The sequence below is a fragment of the Bombina bombina genome, chromosome 9 (genome assembly GCF_027579735.1).
Source record: "Bombina bombina isolate aBomBom1 chromosome 9, aBomBom1.pri, whole genome shotgun sequence".
Lineage (NCBI taxonomy): Eukaryota > Metazoa > Chordata > Amphibia > Anura > Bombinatoridae > Bombina > Bombina bombina.
The window spans coordinates 124,060,767-124,087,410 of record NC_069507.1 but is presented as its reverse complement, the minus strand read 5'-3'; the positions used below and the strand labels follow the sequence as shown (position 1 = coordinate 124,087,410).

Here is a 26,644-nt window from a genome sequence, read left to right as displayed (position 1 = left end):
TTATAGGTAAAAGATAAACCCATATTATTAGAATTTATACTGTCCACAAATACATTGGCATCTTCAACAGAGCCATTCCAAATGAAAATGAGATAATCTATGTAACGGCCATAGAATACCAGATTCGCCTCCCAACTAGAGTTATAAATATATCTCTCTTCGAACATACCCATAAATAAGTTGGCAAAGCTGGGGGCGAATCTGGTACCCATGGCTGTTCCCTTCACCTTTCTCACAACAAGAGTTCATTTTAACATGTATTGAGTACATATTGTCTCACAACTATTTTCAATTCTTAGATGATTTTTATTTGCAGGTGAAGGGAATGGCCATGGGTACCAGATTCGCCCCCAGCTTTGCCAACTCTTGTTATAAAAAATCGCTCCATGAAACATAGTGTTTCCAGGCACAGTACAGTCCAACACAATGGAGGCCATCATACATTTAAGATCACTCCTCTGGAACATATCTCTCATATCGCTTTTTAGAGATACTCTGGTATGTAACTGGGTAAACATCACTAATTTGTAACTGGGTATATATCATCAATTTAATACTTAGTTTTTGATGGGAATAACCCAAAGAGTAGACTAGAGAACCAATAGTAATGATAAAGTAAATTAGCACACTAGATTTATGGATGTGACACTCTTGGGTGATATATCGATTGCCCATATTGCCTATTGATGGATATTTGGATTAGCCATATAGCTTTTTAGACACATCTATATCAGTATTGTATAGTGTAGATGATTGACAGGGTAACCCCTAAAACATTGTCAATAAGAAAGTTAATCATTCTAATAGAGATATCAATACACAGATAGTTTTGAGTATTAATTAACATTAATTGTTAGCAAGTTGGGGTCACATTATTATAACACTTATAATATTAATACACATCATATTAATTTACACATATATTTGGTTTATCTGATTACTCAATACACACACTCATTACATTGGGGGTTATATTAAATATATATCACAATAGTATATATATATATATATATATATATATATATATATATATATATATATATATATATATAAATATATCCTTAACAAGGTATGGGGGTTAATATCTATTGACCTCCCAATGACTATATTTAGGTATAGGTAATAGGATACTCATAAGTAGGGCAATTATATAAATTATTATCACATAATTTGAGTTATATATAGCACTGTAACACATACATATTATGATATTTAAACACACAAATAAGACTACTGGAATACTAGAATATAAGTCATCTATATTAAGGTATAGGTAATATGACACTCATAAGTAGGGCACCTATATAGATTATTATCATATAATTTGAGTCATATATAGCACTGAAACACACATTTATTATGATATTTAAACACACCAAATAAGACTACTAGAATACTAGAATATAAATCAGTCGGTATGATTTATTACATAGCAGCTTATTTTTAGGGGGTTTATATAATTGTATATTTATTTACTAATATAAACACATAACTAATCCATTCAATCACACATTACACATTAACACCTTTTCACACTGACACTATTGGGGTTGTAGTATCAGTTTGTGCCTCTGTTCGGGTTTGCGACAGTCATCTATACGTAGATAGGTTTTACAGACATTACCCACATTGGTTTAGATCAGATTTGATATTTCGTGGAGGCTTTGAAGGGGAACCGGCTTAGTTATAAGCTATGGGTTCATCAGTTTGTATATTTGAGGGAAGGTCTATCGTGAGGTATTGATAGGGTACCACTATTCAAATAGTGTATCAATGTTATTTGGGCACTGTATGTGGTATATCTACACTTCTCTGCCCATCTTATTGCGGCAATCATTTACCTTAGTCAGTAACACTGTAGATGAATTATAAAGGCCTATCATATGGTAGTACTGAGGGGCAGAGTACACAGCAGCCTATCATATAGGCACCGAGATGGAGTGGGTGGTGATGAGCATGGACACACCTCCGCTGTGATAGGCTCCTTAAACTAAAATTAACTTCCTATATAGTCTATAAAATTTAGCATATATGAAACACGGAAGTAAGTGATTACACTTACTTCCGTGTTTCATATATGCTAAATTTTATAGACTATATAGGAAGTTAATGCTGTGTACACAAACAAACTGGAGTGTGGGGGAAAGAAACTGGACACATACTTTAAACACCTTGCACTGATGAAAACTGACACATACTTAGAACATCTTGCACAGAGCAACTAAATAAAACAATAAAGGTAGAATTCACGTAGATAAGATAGCTAAGGCGCATTTTTTCACAAAAATGATTGTGGAAAACATTAATAAAAATAATAACAACAGATGGGAAAAGTAGATTGACATGCCAATCGTCTTTATAAACGCCAAGAAAAAATATTACACCCCCTATAGATATGTATTGAGTCTTATATATAGATGGAATAAGGATTTATACAAAGATAAGACATCATTAATTATTGTAAGAGAGAGTGAAGATATTTGTGAGATAAGAATGTATTCAATGAAAGATGAAATGTAAATCATTGTGAGACAAAAAATGTGTATTATATCAACTGGGTAACTGTGAAAATCATTACTGATGAGACTGATGAGATGCAATATAAACTGAAATGTGTATATATATACAGGGAGTGCAGAATTATTAGGCAAGTTGTATTTTTGAGGATTAATTTTATTATTGAACAACAACCATGCGTGCAGCAGCAACCACAGCCTCCCAGACACTGTTCAGAGAGGTGTACTGTTTTCCCTCCTTGTAAATCTCACATTTGATGATGAACCACAGGTTCTCAATGGGGTTCAGATCAGGTGAACAAGGAGGCCATGTCATTAGATTATCTTCTTTTATACCCTTTCTTGCCAGCCACGCTGTGGAGTACTTGGACGCGTGTGATGGAGCATTGTCCTGCATGAAAATCATGTTTTTCTTGAAGGATGCAGACTTCTTCCTGTACCACTGCTTGAAGAAGGTGTCTTCCAGAAACTGGCAGTAGGACTGGGAGTTGAGCTTGACTCCATCCTCAACCCGAAAAGGCCCCCACAAGCTCATCTTTGATGATACCAGCCCAAACCAGTACTCCACCTCCACCTTGCTGGCGTCTGAGTCGGACTGGAGCTCTCTGCCCTTTACCAATCCAGCCACGGGCCCCTCCATCTGGCCCATCAAGACTCACTCTCATTTCATCAGTCCATAAAACCTTAGAAAAATCAGTCTTGAGATATTTCTTGGCCCAGTCTTGACGTTTCAGCTTGTGTGTCTTGTTCAGTGGTGGTCGTCTTTCAGCCTTTCTTACCTTGGCCATGTCTCTGAGTATTGCACACCTTGTGCTTTTGGGCACTCCAGTGATGTTGCAGCTCTGAAATATGGCCAAACTGGTGGCAAGTGGCATCATGGCAGCTGCACGCTTGACTTTTCTCAGTTCATGTGCAGTTATTTTGCACCTTGGTTTTTCCACACGCTTCTTGCGACCCTGTTGACTATTTTGAATGAAACGCTTGATTGTTCGATGATCACGCTTCAGAAGCTTTGCAATTTTAAGAGTGCTGCATCCCTCTGCAAGATATCTCACTATTTTTTACTTTTCTGAGCCTGTCAAGTCCTTCTTTTGACCCATTTTGCCAAAGGAAAGGAAGTTGCCTAATAATTATGCACACCTGATATAGGGTGTTGATGTCATTAGACCACACCCCTTCTCATTACAGAGATGCACATCACCTAATATGCTTAATTGGTAGTAGGCTTTCGAGCCTATACAGCTTGGAGTAAGACAACATGCATAAAGAGGATGATGTGGTCAAAATACTCATTTGCCTAATAATTCTGCACTCCCTGTATATATATCTGTTATTTTAGAGCTCTATAATGAAATTAAATGTATATTTATTTTCTATGTTACCATTTGTGGATATAGGATATTTGTTGCTTATTAAAAATTGCTGCTCCATATATGTGATGTAAGATAGGGCATACAGCTTTAATGGTCATATGGGTAGAATCTGAGTGTAGAGCCTGAATATGCATTTTTATGCAACTAATCAATTAGAGAACATGCCCCCTAAAAGGGAGGATATGGTTCATTTGAGTTAGGTAGGAGCTATATAAAGCAGGTGTATTGGTAAGGTGTATACTATGCCTGAGGAAACGGCCTTATAGCGCTGAGAAACGCGTTGCATGTATAGGGGGACATTTGGATACCATTATTCCACTTTTGTATTTGTTTTTAAACCTTTTTAATAAATACCATATTTTATAAAAATCCAAATTGAGTGGAAAGACCTTACCTGCCTGTGATTATTGAGTTCCTATTGGAGTACCATTATTGGCACTTCCCTGCACCAGGATCCTGCTCATTGGGAGAACCACAGTGGGGTGAGCTGACACACCTGCTATAAATCTGTCAGTTTGCATCTACCAGCACATTGGTGTGCTTGGTGAATATGTGAGTACCCATTTGACATTAGCAAAATATATGGTTATACTTTGATTGATCTGCTCATGTATTGCCTTCTATATATGCTTTATATCCATTGCAGCACACTGAAAATCCCAGCTGTGGGTGAGCTGTTACATCTGATAATTCTACAGCCTGCACCTACTAGCACATTGGTGTGCTCTATTTATATGTGAGTACCCATTTGGCCTATATTATATCAAGTTCATATTTGTGTTTGATGATCCTGCACATGAGGCGCCCCTCTGTTCTTCTTTATATTCCACAGCTTTAACCCGGATCAATCAGTAAGGAGGAGGCAGTTAACATACCAAAATGTATTTTAAGGAGGATTCTCCTGTATCCAAGAAGTATATTTTGTTCACTTAGAACATTTCTTTGTTAAATCTGTATGTATACTTTATATGGTTATTTGTATAATATACATTGTATCAGACATACTGTATACTGCCAACTATTAAGCAGTTTTACTCTTTTACAACCGCCCCTTAGATTGATTTATATTATTATCTGACCACTACCTACCTAAGCCTCTAGAGACAGCAGAACGCTTTAAGTTTTACACATGCAAGCAATTGCAGCATGAGGACATTAAAACTTATATGTTCAGTTTAAAACAACTAGCAAGTAGCTGCAGATTTGGGGATTATTTAAACACTACTTTACGTGATATGTTTGTTATTGGACTCATGGAGGCCAAATTATCAAATATCTGTCAGACCTGATCCGACATTGCGGATCAGGTCCAACAGACATCGCTGAATGCGGAGAGCAATACGCTCTCCGTATTCAGCATTGCACCAGCAGCTCACAAGAGCTGCTGGTGCAACGCCGCCCCCCTGCAGACTCGCCAGCAGGGAGGTGTCAATCAACCTGATCCTACTCGATCGGGTTCAATTGTGGCGATTCCTGTCATCAGAGCAAGCGGACAAGGTTATGGAACAGTGGTCTTCATAACTGCTGTTTCTGAAGACTCGCCAGAAACATGGGCCCTCAAGCTTCATTCTGGGCTTGATAAATGGGCCTCATGGACTGTACAGTACAAAAGAGACTATTAGCAGAGGAAGATTTAACACTAAAGCATGCTATAGAGGTCGCTACAGTTATGGAACTTGCTACTAAAGATGCACAAATGTTCCAGGCCCCAGCACAGGCAGTTTGTGATAAGGAAAAATAAGTAGATGTTTTTCATACAACTGTGCACCTAAATGAACAGTATCCAGCTAGACAAGGGCCACAGACAGCATGTTACAGATGTGGTGACACAAATCACACAGCAAATACCTGCGGGTTTAGGAACAGCACCTGCTATGGGTGTGGGAAGATTGGTCATACAAAGAGAGTGTGCAGAAGCTCCTTAGACAGAGATAATAGTAAGAAAGGCAGCAAGTCACGTGCAGCTTTTCATGTGCAAGTAGATACACCACAGATTCAGAGGAAGACAAACCATTATACACATTACAGATCTACAGCCTTGAAAATAAAATTCCAGAACTGCAAGCAAAGGTGAATATAGATGATAAACCTCTCATTATGGAAGTTGATACAGGAGCAGCAGTCTCTGTTATCACAGCTGCTGATTGAAACCGCGGGACTAAGGCAACCAATTGTTCCAACAGCTGTCACCCTGCAAACATATTCAAATGACATAATAAAGCCTATTGGGTGTGTATCACCTACAGTGACATTTAATGGTTTAGCTAAAAAGCTACGCCTTTACATTTTACCTAAAGGAGGACCACCTTTGTTTGGTAGATCCTGGATCCAAGCATTGGGCATGCCAAAGTTATCACAACAGTTACCGCTTAACAAACTACTGGACCAAAGTGGCAATGAAAATTCTTCTTGGATTAATTCACTAAAGCACAAATATAAGACTGTATTTGATGGGACCATGGGTTTAGTGAAAGGTAAGGAGATTCAGCTTCACCTTAAAGAAAATGCTATTCCAAAATTTTGTTAACCAAGAGTTGTACCATTTGCACATAAACCTAAAATTGAAGCAGAACTAGAAAGACTATGAAAATCAGGGGATTATTGTTCCAGTTTCTAGCAGTGAATGGGCTTCCCCAATAGTTTCTGTCAAAAAAAAAAATGGGTACATTCGCATCTGTGTAGATTTCAGAGTGGGCCTTAACCCTCAATTACTTGTGGATCAGTATCCTTTACCACGGATTGAAGAATTGTTCTCTGGCAGGGGGTGAAAAATTTACAAAAATTGACTTGCAGCGTAGTTAGAGGTACATCCATACTCCAGACACCTGTTAACTATCAACACTCACAAAGGACTTTTTCAGTATATAACGGATGGTGTTTGGAATTGCCCCAGCACCTGCAGTGTGGCAAAGGATAATGGATGAGATCCTGGCAGGTATTCCACATACCCACTGTATGTTAGATGACATGCTTATCACTGGTGAAAATGATGCTGCTCATAAAGCCAATGTTGAAGCTGTTTTACAGCGCCTACAGGAATTCGGACTGAAAGTTAACATGGAAAAGTGTGAGTTTTTCCACAAGAGTTTAGAATATTGTCCACATGTAGTGGACAAGACTGGTCTCCACACAACTGCTGAAAAAGTGAAAGCGCTGGTTCATGGTCCCACCCCTGTTAATGTATCTCAGCTATGCTCTTATTTGGGGTTGCTCAATTACTATCACAGATTTTTACCAAATTTGGCTCATTTACTATATCCACTACACCGCCTTTTAGATAGTAAAAACTAGTGGGCCTGGACTGACTTATGTACACGAGCATTTGAGCGCTCTAAGCAACTTCTTCTGGAATCAAGACTCCTTGTCCACTATGACCTTAAGAAGCCTTTGGTATTAGCCTGTGATGCTTCACCATATGGTTTGGGTGCAGTACTTTTACACATTATGCCAGATGGTTCTGAACGTCCTGTGTCTTTTGCGTCCAGATCTTTAACTCCATCTGAGAGAAATTATGCCCAGAGTGATCGGGAAGCATTAGCAATAATTTGGGCTGTGAAGAAATCCCACATTTATATATATATATGGCAGACCTTTAACTCTGATCACGGATCATAAACCACTTTTGTCCATTCTGCACCATCGGAAGGGTATCTCCAACACAACAGCTGCTCGGCTTCAGCGCTATGCACTTCATCTGGTGACTTACAACTACTCCATTAAATATCGATACCACAGTGATCATAATAAGAATGTGGATATGTTTTCAAGATTACCAATGGTACATCACATGACAGCATCTTCTGAAATCATAGAAACCCCTCCACAGCCTTTAAATCTAAATTCGAAAGTGATTGATACTTATACATGCTCTGATTCTACCTTACAGGAAATTAAGTCTTTTGTTCAACATGGGTGGCCTAAAGCAGTTTGCTCTGACCTTCAGCCATATTTTACAAGAAAGAAGGAAATTGTGCATGACTCAGGCTATCTGTTATGGGGGTCACGAGTGATAATTCCGACTTTACTGAAATCATTAGCATTAAAGTTACTACACAGCTCACATAAGGGTGTAGTAAAAATGAAGCAAAGAGCATGAGAATATTTTTGGTGGCCTAAATTGGATACAGATATTGCTTCTTATGTAGCTGCTTGCAATGCATGTGCACAGACCACAGCGGAATCCCAGCAGGGACATCTCAAAAACTTGGCCATGGCCAAATGAACCTTGGACAAGAATCCAAGTTGATTTTGCAGGGCCAGTGGATGGACGAATGTATTTGGTGGCTGTGGATGGTCATTCCAAGTGGCCAGAAGTAGTTCAAATGTCAAGTTCTACAACACAACAAACCATTGTCGTTCTTTCCAGTATGTTTGCAAGATTTGGACTGCCACAAACTGTAGTCTCAGACAATGGTCCACAGTTCATATCACATGAATTTGAAAAATTTGTAACTACAAATAACATCAAACACTGTAAGACAGCTCCATATTTTCCAGCCTCTAATGGACAGGCTGAAAGATTTGTACAAACTTTAAAACGCCACTTAGCTGTCTCTCACAAATCAAAATTTAATCCAAACTCCCTTTCTAACTTTTTGTTTAACTATCGAAACACACCCCATGCCACTACTGGGCTATCTTAAAAATGATGATATATTAGCGAATTATGTTGAACATGTAAAATTTGTATTTGTAAATTTGTATTTGCCCCGAGTATGGTGAATACAATAGACAAAAAGAATTCCAGAACGTGGCTAAACAAAAAGGGTACCTTTCGATGCCTGTCATTCAACTGTGGCACCTGTGAAATGATGTGCAGTACACATTCAGGAAATAAATATAAAATTGATCACTATGCTAATTGCTGAACCACTTTTGTGATATACTTGCTTGAGTGCAATTTGTGTAAAATTCAATATGTAGGTCAAACTACACGACCATTAAGAACAAGGGTGGGTGAGCATAAGAGGGATGTTAAGAATTACTCTAAGGACTCCCCAATAGCCAGACATTTTAATTGCTATCATCTAACCCACTTATCCAATTTTAATGTTAAGGTTATAGATATAGCAAGTAGACCTATTCGGGGGAGCAATAAGAATAAAATTCTGAGTAAGAAAGAGTTATTCTGGATACTGACCTTCAGTACTAGGGAGCCCAGTGGCCTAAACAAGGAATGGGATATTAGCCTTTGTGTTGAATAAAGCATACATGTAAGCTATACATTAATACGTTCCTAAATCAAAGGGATTTCTTTTGTGCTTTTTGCAAAATTTTTGAACCAGCAAGGTTTTGCATCATTAAATCCATTGATTATAATCACTTGGATTGTATACACTTTATTTAATGCATAGTGTTTATTAATAGTTAGTGATACACCCATTAGGGAACTAGTTTAATATTCGTTCCTTTACGTTTAAATTTACTATTTTTTATCATATAATTTTGTGTATGTACATATACACGGACTGCGTATGTTATTGCTTTCACGTGTGTATTTACATGTGTATTTTTGTTTGGCTTTGCTAATAAGTATGCATCTTTAAAATTAGGCACAGTGTTCAAAGCAGACAATAATAATGTCTGCCCCTTTAAATTTTAACCATGCGAACCCTTGGATCTAGTAACATAGAGAATTTTTTGTCTCTTTGCTACTTTTTAAATCTTCTGTTTAGAGAAATTTGGGTATTTGACTGACATATAAGTTTAAGTAAAAATTGCATTACCATGTAAGTGATAAATTTTCCTGTTTAATGTTGACTTAATATGTTTATGCATAAATTTGTAAAATAAGTGTTTGACGAATCTAATAATCTTTTCTGTATTCCCCTTTTCTTTCTCACCTATTTTTCCTAATTAAATTGTTTTTACTCTCATTGGTCGGCTGGGGTATATACGTACCTGTTCTCTACTTACCTGTATCCTATGACTAAGTGCTGCATGGCACAAAATGCATAAGGACACACCCCCTTTTCTCTGCTGCATGTTTGGTGTCCATGTGTGTAGCGACTGTGAATTTGGAATAAACTTACCTTGTTTTCACAAGCTTGGAGTGCCGCCTCTTCCTTTCTTCTGTATTATTGGAGTGACTTCCCTTTTATGGTATGCACCTCTTCAGTCCAAGTGGTTTTGAGCTCCGTTACTTTCCTGGGGTTGTCTGTCGGTCCTTGGATGACGCCTATGTGAGCCGCGCTAACCACTTCCTGCCACTACTGGACTATCACCTGCAATGTTAATGTTTGGAAGACGCCTGAGAACTTCACTGGACCAGAACATTCCAAACAAGAGTTGAACACTCCTAGTGTTTTGGAATTTGTTTTTCATGACAGAGTATGGGTTAGAAACTACCGTGGCCAGAATAAATGAATTCCAGCTGTCATAATACAAGGCTTGGGCAACAGAATGTTTAAAGTTCAACTACAAGCTGGTGGTACAGTTTGCCGCCATATAGAACAAATGAGACATAGATCTCAAGCAGCTACACAAATATCCAAGGATTTAGATGGTGAGGATATCTGGCATGGAGTGTGTTGCCCACCTGAGTCTTCTGAAAAAGAGAATATAATGAACACAACTGAAACAGATCAACCTCAGAATGATTCTGTCCAACAAAATATCACAGGTGATCAACAACCGTTGGGTACTCCTCCACAGACAATTTCTCCTGAACCAAATACTCAAGGCCCTCTAAACACAGAAGGCCACCTTCCAGATGGCAATGTGAGGATTCAGTGAGAGATTATTCTGCAAGGAATTACCTAATCTGAAGGAGGACTTATCTCAGAAAACATAACTGTGACTAAAATCTAGGCTGTGACCTAGGTCTTGTGCACATAGACTATAGAGATAAACTGTTCTAAGTTCAAGTGTATGGTTCAATGATAAACATGTATGTCTATTACTTGTTATATGTTAAAATATTATCCACTGTCTGTTCTTTATTTTTTTCAGAAAAAAGGGGATGTTAAGATTACTGCAGTTTTTACTGTATCTTTGCACTAACATTGTCTCATCATTATATGTTAGAAGTGCTGCAGCTTTAAGATCAACTCACCACACTCTCTGGGTGTGTCTGGGTCTCTGCAAAATCATCAGAAGCCATGTTAGTTTTACTGATGAACCTGTTAGTGAAGAAGCCATGTGGTTGTAGCTGAATAAAAGTTTGTCTAAAGTACCTGCTGCAGCACATCAGTGATATGTGCAAGACACATGAGACACAAGGTAACAGCACACAACTGAATGTTCTAATCCTGACTACACAGAGAACATAACAAATAGCATACACACATACATTCAAGAGGGGCACACACATGCAATTCAACAAGGACACAAACAAACCCAAACACAGTGATACACACTCACTCAGAAAACAAACACCTGCCAAGCCATGCTGATTAAAATTATTTCCTGCTGCACAGTTTTTCCTGCTTCCCCAGCTGTTTTTACCATCGCTTACCTCAGCCACAGGAAGCAGCAGGAGGTGGGAGGGGACACATCAGAGTGCTTCTGGGAGGCAGGACATGCTTGGACTTATAGTTCCAAGCAGGCAATGTGTAGACTGAAGGAGGAGTTTTTTTAAATTATTAATTTGATTATTTTTTTAATTAATAAAAATAAAGATTGTGACCATTATGAATCCATAATGAATGAATATAAATTTGTAAAATCCCAAATGGGCAAAGACAAGCTAGTATTCAGAGGACAAATCTACAGACACCAACTATCCAGACACATCAGTCATTAATTCCTTTAAAACTATTCCCTGCCCCTTTAAGACTACCTGCGCCTAACCTCTGCCTTTTTGACTATTTATCCTTACCCCTTTAACATTAACTCCCACCATTTAAACACTATCTACTTCCTAAACCCTGTCCCTTTGAGTCTATAAAACTCCTTTAAGACGATCAGCTATCCTACTCATTGCCCCTTTAAGATTGTTTAACCCTGCTCCTTTAAGGCAACTTGATCTCCTGCCCCTTTACGGCATGTATTTGCCACTTTAATACTACCTGACCCCTGCACTTCAAGACTACCTAATCCCCCTACCCTTTTAAGACTCCCTTTAGCCCCTTTAACATTATCCACATCCTAACCGTTAAGACTAAAGTCCTCCCTAATCTCTGTTCTTTTAAGACTACTTGAACCATGCTCCTTTAAAGGGATAGTCTACTTGAAACATGTTATTGTTTAAGAACACAGATAATCTTTTTATTACCCATTCCTCAATTTTGCATTACCAACACTGTTCTATTAATATACTTTTGACATCTGTGGAAACATTGGGGCCTATCTATCAAGCTCCGTATGGAGCGTGATGCCTCGTGTTTCTGGCGAGCCTGCAGGCTCACCAGAAACAGCAGTTATGAAGCAGCGGTCACAAAGACTGCTGCTCCATAACCTGTCCGCCTGCTCTGAGCAGGCGGACAGACATCGCCGGAAATCAACCCGATCGAGTACGATCAGGTTGATTGACACCCCCCTGCTGGCGGCCCATTGGCCGCAAGTCTTCAGGGGGCGGCGTTGCGATGCTGAATACGGCGAGCGTATTGCTTGCCGTATTCAGCGAGGTCTGGCGGACCTGATCCGCACTGTCGGATCAGGTCCGCCAGAGTTTCTTAAATAGGGGCCTATGTATCTAAGCCTCTGAAAACTTACCCTTATTTCAGTGCTTTTTACAAACTTGCATTTTAGCCAATTAGTGCTGGTTCCTGCATAACTCTGGGAGTGAGCACAGTGTTATATATATATGGTTAGGTAGAGCTTTTCAGCACAACCGGCTTAGGTGCTGCACGTCACCCAGGGACCACTGCCTAAGTCCCCAGTTCAAAATTCAAAGAAGAAAGCAGGCAGGTGACAGCAGATATTAATTCTTTTATTTAAGGAGGTAAAAAAAGGGCAACGTTTCGGGATTAGTCTCCCTTATTCATGCCATACCTGATACAAACTAACAAGTGACTTATATACATGTATACCACTAGGTGGCGCTCAAGTGTATTTAACACTTTCTTATCCAACATTTAAACTTACTCTTAACTTAAACTTATACTTATGCATTACTTATTCCATATACATAATAGTATTTCCATGATTAGTTAAATTACTATTTTCTTATCAAACTTTCACAGCAATAAATTATAATTTACAGCAATAAATTATAATTTACATCTTAACAGTAATAATCATAGAAATACTGTGAGGTCCCAGTCTCTATTCAAACCTTTAGGTTGACCTTTAGGTCAATTATTTGAAATTTTAACTGACTTATAGAATGATTTGCTTTTATAAAGTGGGCAGCTAGGGGGGCTTTTATGTTACCTGTTCTAATGTTGCTCTTATGTTCAATAATTCTCTCCTTAGCGGATCTGGTAGACTCCCCTATATAGACCCCCCCCACATGGACATTTAATCATATATATTATAAAAGTAGTCAAGCATGTATAATAACCTTTTATATTATATTTTTTGCCAGTGTGAGGGTGATAGAAAATTGACCCTTTATTCATGTTGCTGCAACATGAACACCCTAAGCAGGGGTAGCTACCGGTATTTTTAGTGGTGATATACCTAGGTTTATTTTTGTTTTTACTACTAGGGCCAATATCGGCCTTAACCAATTTATTTTGGATATTACTACCTCTTTTAAAAGCAGACATAGGAGGGCTTTGAAATTCTAAAATAGATGGGTTACAATCAGACAAAATATTCCAGTGTTTCCTGATGATGCGCTGTATTTCATTACTCTGTGCATTACAAGAATAAGTCTATCTTTCTGATTATTTTCTTTCTTTACTCTATCCTTGGGGTGCAATAAATCTATTCTTGGAATTAATTTTACAGTTTCAATTTCTTTATTTATTAAACTCCTGGGATAGCCTCTTTCCAGAAATCTCTCACCCATTTCTGTCAGTCTCTTATTTAATATTTTCTCATCAGAGACAATTTTGCGCACTCTCAACATTTGACTGTGGGGTAGAGATTTCAGGAGTGAAGGCGGATGAGCACTTTCAAAGCGCAAAAGACTGTTGCGATCAGTCTTTTTCTTAAATAAATCAGTTTTAAATTGATTGTCTGATTTCATTACTCTCACATCCAGGAAGTCAACCACCTCCTCACTCCAAGTCAATTTAAACTTTATATATCTTGATGATGAATTCAAATCATTCACAAACCTTTCAAGGGTTCCAACGTCGCCCCACCAGATGCCAAAAATATCATCAATTACTGTTAAGATGTAAATTATCAAACTTTCACAGCAATAAATTATAAGAAAATAGTAATTTAACTAATCATGGAAATACTATTATGTATATGGAATAAGTAATGCATAAGTATAAGTTTAAGTTAAGAGTAAGTTTAAATGTTGGATAAGAAAGTGTTAAATACATTTGAGCGCCACCTAGTGGTATACATGTATATAAGTCACTTGTTAGTTTGTATCAGGTATGGCATGAATAAGGGAGACTAATCCCGAAACGTTGCCCTTTTTTTACCTCCTTAAATAAAAGAATTAATATCTGCTGTCACCTGCCTGCTTTCTTCTTTATATATATATGGCACAGGAACTAGCACTAGATTACAGGGGCTTAAAAACAGGCAGAGATTTAGAGGTTATAAAGTATATTAATATAATAATGTTGTTTGGACATAGCTGGGGCATGGGTAGTAAAAGGTTATCTATCTTTCTTATACAGGTGGTGAGAGAATTACCCTTCCTTAGCACTAGAAGAAGGTAAGGATTCCAAAACCTCAAGAGCTGTATAAAACCCCTACACCTCATAGGTACCTCAGTTACTTTGCCTCTGCTGGAGGTGGTCGAAGAATGAAGATGTGCATTTAATTCTTCAGAGAGAGGGGTTCTCAGTCAATGTTGAGGCACAGTTTACCCTCAGAGTACAGTGTTTTGTGGCTTCTTTTTTGCCTTATGGGAAATCTTTCATACCCTCCATATTTGGTCGCAGGGACTTGTTTTTTGTCTCCTTTTATGGATCTACAATCCTGTCCCATAACCTCTGCTGCTATGTTTCAGTACTAGTTTGGTTGTTACCAATAGACACTCATCTACCAGCAAACAACTGTTTGCTGGTAGATGAGTGTCTATTAGTAAGTATAATTTTTTAACATTTAAAAAAGTGCAACAGAACCATATTAAGTATTTCCTTTTGACTAATACTAAAATGGGACATGTGCTGTATTAATACACACCTAGGGCTAGATTACAAAAAAATCGCAGACGGTTTTGCGCTAGCATAATCGTGTCTTTGTGAGCTGTTTTCATTGCGCTGATATTACAAGTTGAGCGAAATTGCTGTTTTCCGGGGGAAAATGTTGCACAAAATACATTACAAAGTACAGTTATAGTCATATTAACACTGTCTGATAAAAAAAATGTAATAAAAATATAGCACAAAAAAGTTATAATGGCTCAAATATATGAGATCTGAAAAAAGGCAGGCAAATGGCTTTAACATTGAGAGACATTTATAGGCGTATATATTTATTTACAGTCATATATACACATATAAAAACATTAATATATATATTAATATATATGTACACATATATAGACATATATATTAGTGCATTATATCTCTTTGCCAATAAAGGATCACTCAATGCAGTAGAATTGCATAATTAACAAGTGCATAATAAAAAGACAATAAAAAGACAATTATTTAACATCTACTCTGAATTTCAAATGAGTAGTAGATTTTTTTCTAACACATTTATTTTTATTCCCATTTTCCGCCCCCCCTGTATCATGTGACAGACATCAGCCAATCACTGACTAGTATACGCATACCTTGTGAGCTTGTACACATGCTCAGTAGAATCTTTTTCCCCAGAAATTGTGTATATGAAGAGACTGTGAAAAATTTGATAAAGGAAGTAAATTGGAAAGTGTCTTAAAACTGCATGCTCTATCTGAATCATAAAAGTTTATTTTGACTTGAGTGGTTTTTAAGTAGGTGAAAACATGCTAAACATATTTATGCAAGATTTTAACTATGTATTTACTGTACATATTTTACATTTCCTAATATGCTATGTAGTTTGCTCAATGAGTGTTTTTTTTCCCAACAAATTTTGTCCATTGACTTCTATCAGAAATGCATGCACGCGCACGAGAAAAACTTGTTAGGTTTTTTCGCGCTATTCAAGTTAACGTTAGCGCAAAATACTTTTTTTGGGAAGTTGTAATACGAACTCAACCCGACATGCGCAACAATTAAAATCCTAGCACAGTTTTCACGATCGCGAAAATAAATATACTGCGTCACTTGTAATCTAGCCCATAGTTTTGTGTCATTTTTTTTTCTCGCTTAGCTGAAATAAAAAAATTAGCATATACTAAAAAGATAACATGACTAAGGACGAAAGGCCCAAAATGTGGTCTGTATTTTTGTCCTCTATGCTGGAATAAAAGAATCTTTTGAAGATATTTCACAGTGCTGCTGTCTTTAACCCTTTGAGTGCTGATTGCAAATTTTCCTACTCAGGTGCTAACGACGGCGCAGAGCCGTCGCTAGCACTCCCCCACCTTGATGAAGGTCTAAGGACCCCTATCCCTATCCACGGTGACGTCATGCGCAATGACGTGATTACGTCATCATGCAACTTTACTTAGAATGGACAATTGTGAGTTATAGGGAGATCGGCAGGGCCGGATTTCCCATTAGGCACAGTAGGCATGTGCCTACAGGCGCCTTGCAGTGAGGGGCGCCTGCCTGTCAATAATAAAAAAAAAAAAAAAAAAAAAAAAAAATTTTTTTTTTTTTTTTTTTTTTTTTTTTATGAGGGCATTTATTTTAGTAAGAATTGTGCTGCCAGGTGCCTACAAAGTCGAGTGTTTCATTGGGAATATGTTACAGCAGTTGAGGGAGCCATGAAGGAGAGAGGGGCAAAGATTAAAACTAAACCCCTCCCATTGAATTTCTAAATTCTAATTTTAAACACATTTGTTGACCCCTGGATTACATATAATCTACAACATTCCATGTTTTCCTTTGAGAGCAACATCATATGATATTTATATTTCAGAACAAAATAAATGTAACATCTGTGTGTGTTTGTACCAAAAATATCAGAGTTTACAAGATTTTTTTCCCTACATTTTATATTTTCTTCCACTGGCTGCACAGGTTGTTGATGGTGATGAGCTTGCATGCTGCTAGTTTTAATATTGCTATTGTTTACACAAAACTGTGTTTGACTCCAACAAAATGTTAAGCACATAGTCAAAGTCATCTCCAGAAAAGCAATACACTAATGGCTTGTCAATAAACATGTCCTATGAGCCCATCTGGGTCTGCACAGATGTGTATTGCTGTCTCAGAACTGACATTGACTATGTGTTTAACTCTTTTGCAAGAGGCTAACACACTTCTCTGCAAGCACTAGTGCAATAATAAAATGCCCAGCAAACTGTCACATTTGATGTCCCTTTAAATAGGGTTTTCTTTAGAATATTTTGCATTAAAAGTTTAACATGATTTGTTTTTGTTATACATAATAGAAATTGTATGGCCATTTGAGTCAAGTGAATATTGATTTTTGGTGTAGCTTCCATTACAACAAATATTGCAATTGGTGTGTGTATTTGTGTATCTCCATAAAAGGGAAAATGTAATTTTACATCTAATATTTATTTTTAGTTGTCCTAAATAATAATAAAAAAAAGTCCTCATTTTTTCCACTTTTTTCTAGGGGGGGTGGGGGGGTGGGGGGGCGCTTCAGGTTTTTGTGCCTACAGGCACCTGAGATGTAAATCCGGCCCTGGAGATCGGGGCATCTTTCCAATGGTAAAAGTCTTTGGGGTGTGAAATAATAATAATAAAAAAGTAAAGAAAAAAGGATTTGGGGGTCTCTAAAGGCACACAGATAAAGATCAAAATTGCCTAGAGACCCTCAAAATACATTTTATTACAAAAAAAAACTTGTTTATTTTTGAAAAATAATTATCGGTTTAAGTATTATAGCTAAATGATCACTGAGTTACCGCAGTGATCACCTAGATGAGAAATGTCGCATTCCCTTTTACAATACGGACAGATATTATATTTGTAATTCCATGATCATCTGGATAATGTGGTTACAAATTAACATATGGTAAGATGAATGCTATTTAAAAAAAAAACACAAAATATTTTTATAATCAGTCTTAGCGTGCGTGAAAGATGAGTAAAACACCCTCTTTACACAGCACTCTCCATCTTTTTTTACTGCAAAGGAACTTATTTTTTGCAATAAAAATGATATATTTTCTAGCAACATAATTCCTTTAAAAATATCTATTTATTTTGTAAAGAGGATTATGGCTAAGCATCTCAGTGCTGAGGAAGCAGCTAAATTCTCTATGAACTCAGACTGAAACCTTCACTATGCATATGGTATTGAAACGAAATATTTCTAGAAAGTGCACACCAAACTGCTTCAAATGAGGGGGCATATGTATTGCTAGCACAAAAATAGACAATGTAATAATAAGTGGAATATGGCTCTTTGTTTAGATTTTTTTTTTTTAAGCAATGCAAGTTATTCCATTAATTGCTGCGCACCCCAAATTCATGCTTGTAGCCCCTCATTTGATGCACCAAGGGTTGTACTTTCTGCAAATGTGTGCTCTGTGTATCCCTTTTTAATTTCTCAGGTGGCTAAAACTGTTTAATTGCTAAAACAGTACAGTAAATTCTAAAATGCTGTTTTTGATAATTTATCAAATTGACATGCCTGCAATAAAACAGTGAAAAAAAAACAGTGAAATATTCTTAATTTCTGCTTATTTCAGACAGGTTACCTACTACAAATATTTATCCACACAGGTTTTGATGATAGAGCTTAGAAAAATAAAATGATATACTATTATTTATTGAGCCAGGAGTAAAAAAATACACTTTTTCCCCATTTTATGCACTATTTTTTAAACCTGATGATACATACACATATAATAATGGTATATTTTTAATCTGCCGGGTCTGCTAAAAAAAAAAAAACGATATATAGTTTGTATAGTTTATTCACACAAACTTCTAAAAGTGTTTAAATGTGAACTCAGTGGCGTAGCGTGGGGGGGGGCCACAGGGGCGGCTGCCCCGGGCGCATAATTCTTAGGGGCGCAAAATTTGCGCATTCACTGCCTCACATCGTCCCTTCTGTACTGCAGGCAGATGCAGCACTAAGGGAGGAAACATTCAAGAAAGGTCTTCTTTTTTTTTTTATAGATTAAAATGTATTTTATTGTGTGTTAACTTCAGAGGGGGGGCTGGGGGTGTAAGCGCTCTTTTGGCTCTCATGGCTCCGCGTGCGATGTCAGGAGTGAAGTGTGGACAAAGAGAGACTGCACTGTGCACACAGGAAGTGGTTAACAGCTTCCTGTGTGCACAGTGCAGTACAGCAGTTGAGCAGGAAGACCCGTCACCCACCTCTGAAACACAGTGAGTTATGAATCTCAGGCAGCTGAATTCTTTGGATTCCTGCATGGGCATACAACATGCAGATGTTTTGCTAGTATTATTGTGGAGGTTCGTCATCCCCAACTATCCAGGTCATATGAACGCAGACTCAGTAGAGGCATTTCAGTAACAAGTCTCCTGAGTCCTGACATTGTTCTGTTGTAGTCAGTGCACAAATCGTGCTGGTATTATTTGTTTCTTTGGTGCATGAAAAGGGAAGAAAACTTGTACTAAAGTTTAGCTTTGTTGACAAATGAGCCTTTAATAATTAACGACTAATTTTTCAACAAAGCTGAACTTTAGTACAAGTTTTTTTCCCTTTCCATGCACCAAAGGAACACATAATACCAGCACGATTTGTGCACCTGCTTATGAAAATAAACTGTCAGGGTACGCAGCTACATAACACAGCACAGATCTTCTCACCCTGCACAGGTTACCACAGCAATCTATTAGCCTTTGGAGACAATGGCGCTAAAAAAATCTGACTTCTCACACTCTGCTCTGTGAAATATGATCCTGCTGCCTTCTACAAGATCGTTTCACACAGTGTGTGAGAAGGAAGTTATGTTTTTAGCTCCGGTGTCTGCAGAGGCTAATTGACTAGGAATCCTCTGGTTAACTGTTTAGTTACAGAGTAAGTTGTCTAAGTCTTGGCAACTGCTGAATCTTCATCTTTTAATTTTATTTCCCTTTGAGCGCTCTGCACGTACTGTAACTGTAATAGAAGTAAGCATGACCACATAGAAGTTTATAGTGTATAAACTCTGATTATGCTTCCATTGTTAATGCTCAAGATTTGAATTGCCTACCTAAAAATGTTGTGAGACTCAAGTAACAGGCTACTCTAACACTTATACTCCACTATATGTCTGCTTGAGTATCGTTGCTGAGTATAGGTTGCTGAGTATCACAGTGTATGCATGTGTGTGGGTATAGGTGTATGCATATGTGTATGACTGTGTGGGTATAGGTGTATGCATATGTGTATGACTGTGTGGGTATAGGTGTATGCATATGTGTATGACTGTGTGGGTATAGGTGTAGGGGGCGCAATACTTGCCTTGCCCTGGGCGCTGGCAACCCACGCTACGCCACTGTGTGAACTGCAACAAAAAGCTCAAAACCAGCTTAGCACACAGGTGGGAAATGATTTAGCAGCCAAAGGGTTAAACATATTAATAAAAAAGTGTGATGTGTGCAGTTTTTTTAAACTTATTTAGGGCCAGATTATGAGTGGAGCACCAACTCGCACGCAAACCCAATCGCATATTCTCATGTGAGCTAACCCAACATGAAAATATGAATATTTCACATTCCAATATTCTGCACATACAAGAATATGTTCTATTTATTCATAGAATGGCACTACTCAATGGTGACCCAATTAAGATTAATTCTAATACAATTAGGGGGTGGGTGCTGTATACTGTTAAATATTGAGCAAAAGATAGTAGTGGTTTGGCCAACTACAAAAGTTAACACTTAAGTGGTCTGAATGACTCAATAAATAATAGTATGTAATCTTATTGATTGACTCAATAAATAATAGTATGTAATTGTATTGATTGACTCAATAAATAATAGTATGTAATTTTATTGATTGACTCAATAAATAATAGTATGTAATTTTATTTTTCTAAGCTCTATCATCAAAACCTGTGTGGATAAATATTTGTAGTAGGTAACCTGTCCGAAATAAGCAGAAATTAAGACGTGCTATCTAGTATACACTTTTGTAGTTGGCCAAACCACTTCTATCTTTTGCTCAATATTTCTATATATATCAGATGGTATTTTGGTGCAATATATATATATATATATATGAGATTATATATAGGTATAGATATATACCGATATATATAGGAATATTTATTTAGAAATACTTAGAACATATTCTGCTATGTGAAGAGCATTGGAATGTGAAATATTTACAGTAAATACACAGTAAAACATTTTATTAAATATGAATATTGCACAAATATGCTTTTTATGTTTTCAGCTACTTAACTGCAAATGGCTCCAATGCACTTATATATATATATCTATGTGTATATATGTATTTATGTGTATATACAGTATGTCTGTAAATCTGTAAATACATATGTACACATATAATAACATACATACATATATACACATACAGTATATAGACATTTATATATACATACATACATATACATCTTTAAACATGAATATGTTAAAGTCCTTTGCCTACCTTTTTTACTAACACCTGAGATCTCATTTCTTTGAGCCCTTATAACTTTTTTGTGCATTTGTTATAAATAATTTTTATTAGATGGTATTATTATGACTGTAACTGTACTGTGTAATGTATTTTTGATGTGTTTTGTGAGACTTTTTTATTTCGCGAAATAGTTAATCACAGCTCTGAGGACATGCTAACCCTTTAACCTGCACGCAAACGAACACAAAAAAATAATATCGCTTGTGCACAAATGTTTGCGCTCCTCTCTAAATTGTGAATGGTTCATTTTTAATGTAAGAAAATGTTCCAACAGAGAAGATGGACTTATGAGAAAATGGCCTAAGAAGTAAATGTCTCGAATGATCTGAAAACCCTAATGTTTTCAGACAAACTGTAATAAAGTTGCTAAGGGCTCTTAAAGGGACTCTGAACCCAAATATTTTCTTTTGTGATTCAGATAGAACATGCAATTATAAGCAACTTTCTAAATTACTCCTATTATCAATTGTTCTTCAATCTCTTGCTATCTTTATTTGAAAAAGAAGGCATCTAAGCTTTTTCTTGGGTTCAGAACTCTGGACAGCAATGTTTTATTGGTGTATGAATTTATCCACCAATCAGCAAGAACAACCCAGGTTGTTCACCAAAAATGGTCCGGCATCTAAATTTACATTCTTGCATTTCAAATAAAGATACCAAGAGAATGAAGAAAATTGGATAATAGGAGTAAATTAGAAAGTTATTGAAAATGTCATGCTCTATCTGAATCACAAAAGAAAAAATGTGGGTTCAGTGTCCCTTTAGTGCAAAGTTTCTAACCAGTTAGAGAAAGTTAAAAAAAATCCATGTGGGAAAATCACGCTGTAACAGAGTCGATAGTTTGTAATATATTTGCTCTAGAAAGCCTTTTAGCTTCTCTTACCCCACATACAGCTGGATAATAGATTTAGCTATGACAATGGGAAATTAAATGTTCGTGCTCAAAGGATACTCAAATAAAAGAAAAAATGGTTGTCTTGGTTGTGTTTGTCTTATTACCTAACAAATGGTGTAATTGACCAGACTGTTGCATTTTTGGAGTGTATATAATTTGTATACTTTTTATATGCAGATTATTTTGAACTCTATGCACCGGTATCAGCCAAGGCTTCATGTTCTGCTTTCAGACAGACATTGTGGAGGGGAGTCTCGAGCTGCACAGAACTTTGTCTCTTTTATATTCCCTGAGACTCAGTTCACTGCTGTAACTGCATATCAAAATCAGAGGGTGAGTTGTTGTCTTTATGGATAAGAATTTAAGAGCAAAAATGAAAATTTCCTTACTATAGATCATTGTCCTTTCTTTTGTTCTCATCAATCTAGTTTCATTCTTTTTTGCTTTTCACACAAGAAAGCCCCCAGAGAATAAGTACATGTATGGGATAGATAGATAGATAGATAGATAGAGTAATAGATAGATAGATAGAGTGATAGATAGATATATAGATAGATGATAGATAGATAGATAGATAGATAGATGATAGAGTGATTGATAGATAGATAGATAGATAGATAGAGTGATAGATATATAGATATATAGATAAACAGATATATAGATAGATAAACAGATGGTATGAATAAAAGATAAAAAGACTGTAATTTAAAAAAAAATCAGATGCCTACCTGGTACTGTTGTGTATATAGGGTTACCAGTGGCATCGGGGTGTGGGCCGCACCCGGGTGACACCCTCCAGGGGGGCCAGCATTTGTGAACATTAGTGGGAAAGGGGAAGTTGTAGACACTTAATTTTTTTCCCCCTTGAGCCAGCGCTGCAATTTCCACAAACAGTTTTCCCGGCTGCTTTTGCTTGTTTGTACTTTGCTCCACCCCTGCCCAATTTCACTATGAATGTTGTGGGCGTGCCGTGGGGCTTGCAAAGTTGCGCTGCTATCCTAAACCTGCCTGCCTATCGGTGCTTACTGCTCAGTGACGTGTGGAGCAGTGGAGTCACTCACTGCTGTGCTATCTCTCTAAACGTGAACCGGGAAATCGTGAGGGGGATGCCTGGCACCTGACCGCATGACTGTCTGACACTGTCTATAAGGTGAAGGAGGCACATATGATGCCCACCAGACCGGTACGGTTACGGTACATTAAGTGCACACTGAAGAGGTCGGAGGGGAGGGCGGGGGTCTGGGGGTGGGCAGAGTGCAGAGGTGATTGGCCATAAGAAGCGCTAGGCAAGTGGCCCAGGGCTGTGCACTGACAAACTTGGAACAGAGTCAGAGAGCAGAATTTTCATAGTTTGCACGCCTAAACCTTTTCTTTATTGATTTATTTTAGAGTGCTCTGTTTATCTTTCATTTGATGCTCTGCTGAGCCAGGGAACAGCTCTAGGCATGCTCTTTATAATTAATGCAGTGGAGATTACATATTTTGTATGTGTGTGTGTGTGTCTGAGTTTTTGTGTGTGTGTGTCTGAGTTTTTGCGTGTGTGTGTCTTCTGAGTTTGTGTGTGTGTGTCTGAGTGTTTTTGTGTGTTTGCGTCTGAGTGTTTGTGTGTCTGAGTGTTTTGTGTGTGTGTCTGAGTGTTTTTGTGTGTGTGTGTGTCTGAGTGTTTTTGTGTGTGTGTCTGAGTTTTTTTTGTGTGTGTGTGTGTGTGTCTAAGTGTTTGTGTGTGTGCCTAAGTGTTTTGTGTGTGTGTCTGAGTGTTTTTGTATGTGTGTTTTTTGTGTGTGTCTGAGTGTGTTTCCGAGTGTTTGTGTGTGCATCTAAGTGTGTTTTTAAATGTGTCTGAGTGTGTCTGAGTGTTTGTATGTGTGTGTGTCTGTGTTTTTGTGTTTGTGTGTGTCTGCTTTCTGGGAGGGGGGGTGACACCATAACTTACCGCACCGGGTGACACAAACCCTAGTGACGCCACTGAGGGTTACCTCACGGCTAGATTACGAGTTTTGCGTTAGAGGCTGTGCGGTGCTAACAAGCAATTTTCCCTCACCGCTCACTTACATGCAACACTGGTATTACAAGTTTTTACAAACCCGTCGTTAAAAGACAAGAAGTGAGCGTTGAGCAAAATTTTGCTCATTACCGCACTCCAATACCAGCGCTGCTTAAGTCAGCGGTGAGCTGGTCGTACGTGCTCGTGCACCATTTCCCCATAGGAATCAACGGGGAGAGCCGGCTGAAAAAAGTCTAACACCTGCAAAAAAGCAGCGTGAAACTCACTAACGCAGCCCCAATGATTCCTATGGGGGAATAAAATTTACACCTAACACCCTAACATGAACCCCAAGTTTAAACACCCCTAATCTTATACTTATTAACCCCTAATCTGCTGCCCCCGACATAGCCGATACCTGCATTATATTTATTAACCCCTAATATGCCGCTCCGGACACCGCCACCACCTACATTATATTTATGAACCCCTAATCTGCTGCCCCCAACATCGCTGACACCTATATTTATTAAACCCTAATCTGCCGCCCCCAATGTCGCCGCAACCTACCTACATTTATTAACCCCTAATCTGCCGCCCCCAACGTCGCCGCCACTATACTAAATGTATTAACCCCTAAACCTAAGTCTAACCCTAACCCTGACACCCCCTAACTTAAATATAATTACAATAAATCTAAATAAAATTACTATAATTAACTAAATTATTCCTATTTAAAACTAAATACTTACCTATTAAATAAACCCTGAGCTAGCTACAATATAACTAATAGTTTCATTTTATCTAGCTTAGGGTTTATTTTTATTTTACAGGCAAGTTTGTATTTATTTTAACTAGGTAGAATAATTATTAAAAAACCTAGCTAAAATAAATACAAAAGTACCTGTAAAATAAAACCTAACCTAAGTTACAATAACACCTAACACTACACTATAATTAAATAAATTAACTAAATTAAATACAATTGCCTAAATTAAATTAAATTAGCTAAAGTACAAACCCCCCCCCCACTAAACTACAGAAAATAATAAACAAATTACAGATATTTAAACTAATTACACCTAATCTAATAGCCCTATCAAAATAAAAAAAAAACAAAATAAAAATAAACTCTAGCCTAAACTAAACTACCAATAGCCCTTAAAAGGGCCTTTTGCAGGGCATTGCCCCAAAGTAATCAGCTCTTTTACGTGTAAAAAAAAATACAAACAACCCCCTCAACAGTAAAACCCACCACCCACACAAACAACCCCCCAAATAAAAACCCTGAAAAGGGCATTTGGATGGGCATTGTCCTTAAAAGGTAACATAAAAATAAAACCCACCCAATACACTCTTAAAAAAACCTAACACTAACCCCCTGAAGATCGACTTACAGTTCTGAAGACCAGATATCCATCCTCAAGGAAGCGGCAGAAGTCTTCATCCAACCGGGCTGAAGTCCTCAACGAAGCCAGGAGAAGTCTTCATCCAAGCCGGGCAAAGTGGTCCTCCAGACGGGAAGAAGTCTTCATCCAAACAGCATCTTCTATCTTCATCCATCTGACGTGGAGCAGCTCCATCTTCAAGATATCCGACGCGGAGCATCCTCTTCTTCCGACGGACTAACGACGAATGAAGGTTCTTTTAACCTCTTAAGGACATATGACGGAATTTTTCCGTCATAAAACAATTGAGCAAACTGAAAGCTGTGTCCTTAAAGGGTTAAGGGACGTCATCCAAGATGGCGTCCCTTAGATTCCAATTGGCTGATAGAATTCTATCAGCCAATCGGAATTAAGGTAGAAAAAAATCCTATTGGCTGATGCAATCAGCCAATAGGATTGAACTTCAATACTATTGGCTGATCCAATCAGCCAATAGGATTGAGCTCACATTCTATTGGCTGTTCCAATCAGATGTTTAGGATGGGATTGAGCTCACATTTTATTGGCTGATTGGAACAGCCAATAGATTGCGAGCTCAATGCTATATATGATATGCCTGATGAAACAGCGTTTGCGCTGAGAAACGCATTGCATTGCTACAAGGAGGACAAGCATTGGCCCTACATGCTGGTTCTTGTTTTTAAGAATGTTTTAAATAAATCTTTTATACTTTATATCTGGAACCGCCACTGATTTCCTATACACCACCTTTGTTCTATCTCCATTGGGAC

The 26,644-nt window shown here is 37.6% G+C and overlaps 1 protein-coding gene across 1 annotated transcript in view; it reads left to right on the top strand.

Annotated features, from left to right (window-relative positions):
- LOC128640444 (T-box transcription factor TBX1) overlaps positions 1-26,644 on the top strand; it is a 448,878-nt gene that overhangs the window by 227,890 nt on the left and 194,344 nt on the right. The window contains exon 5 of the mRNA XM_053692924.1: positions 22,659-22,814. Coding sequence (XP_053548899.1) covers positions 22,659-22,814 — 156 coding nt within the window. The remainder of the gene's footprint in view (positions 1-22,658; positions 22,815-26,644) is intronic.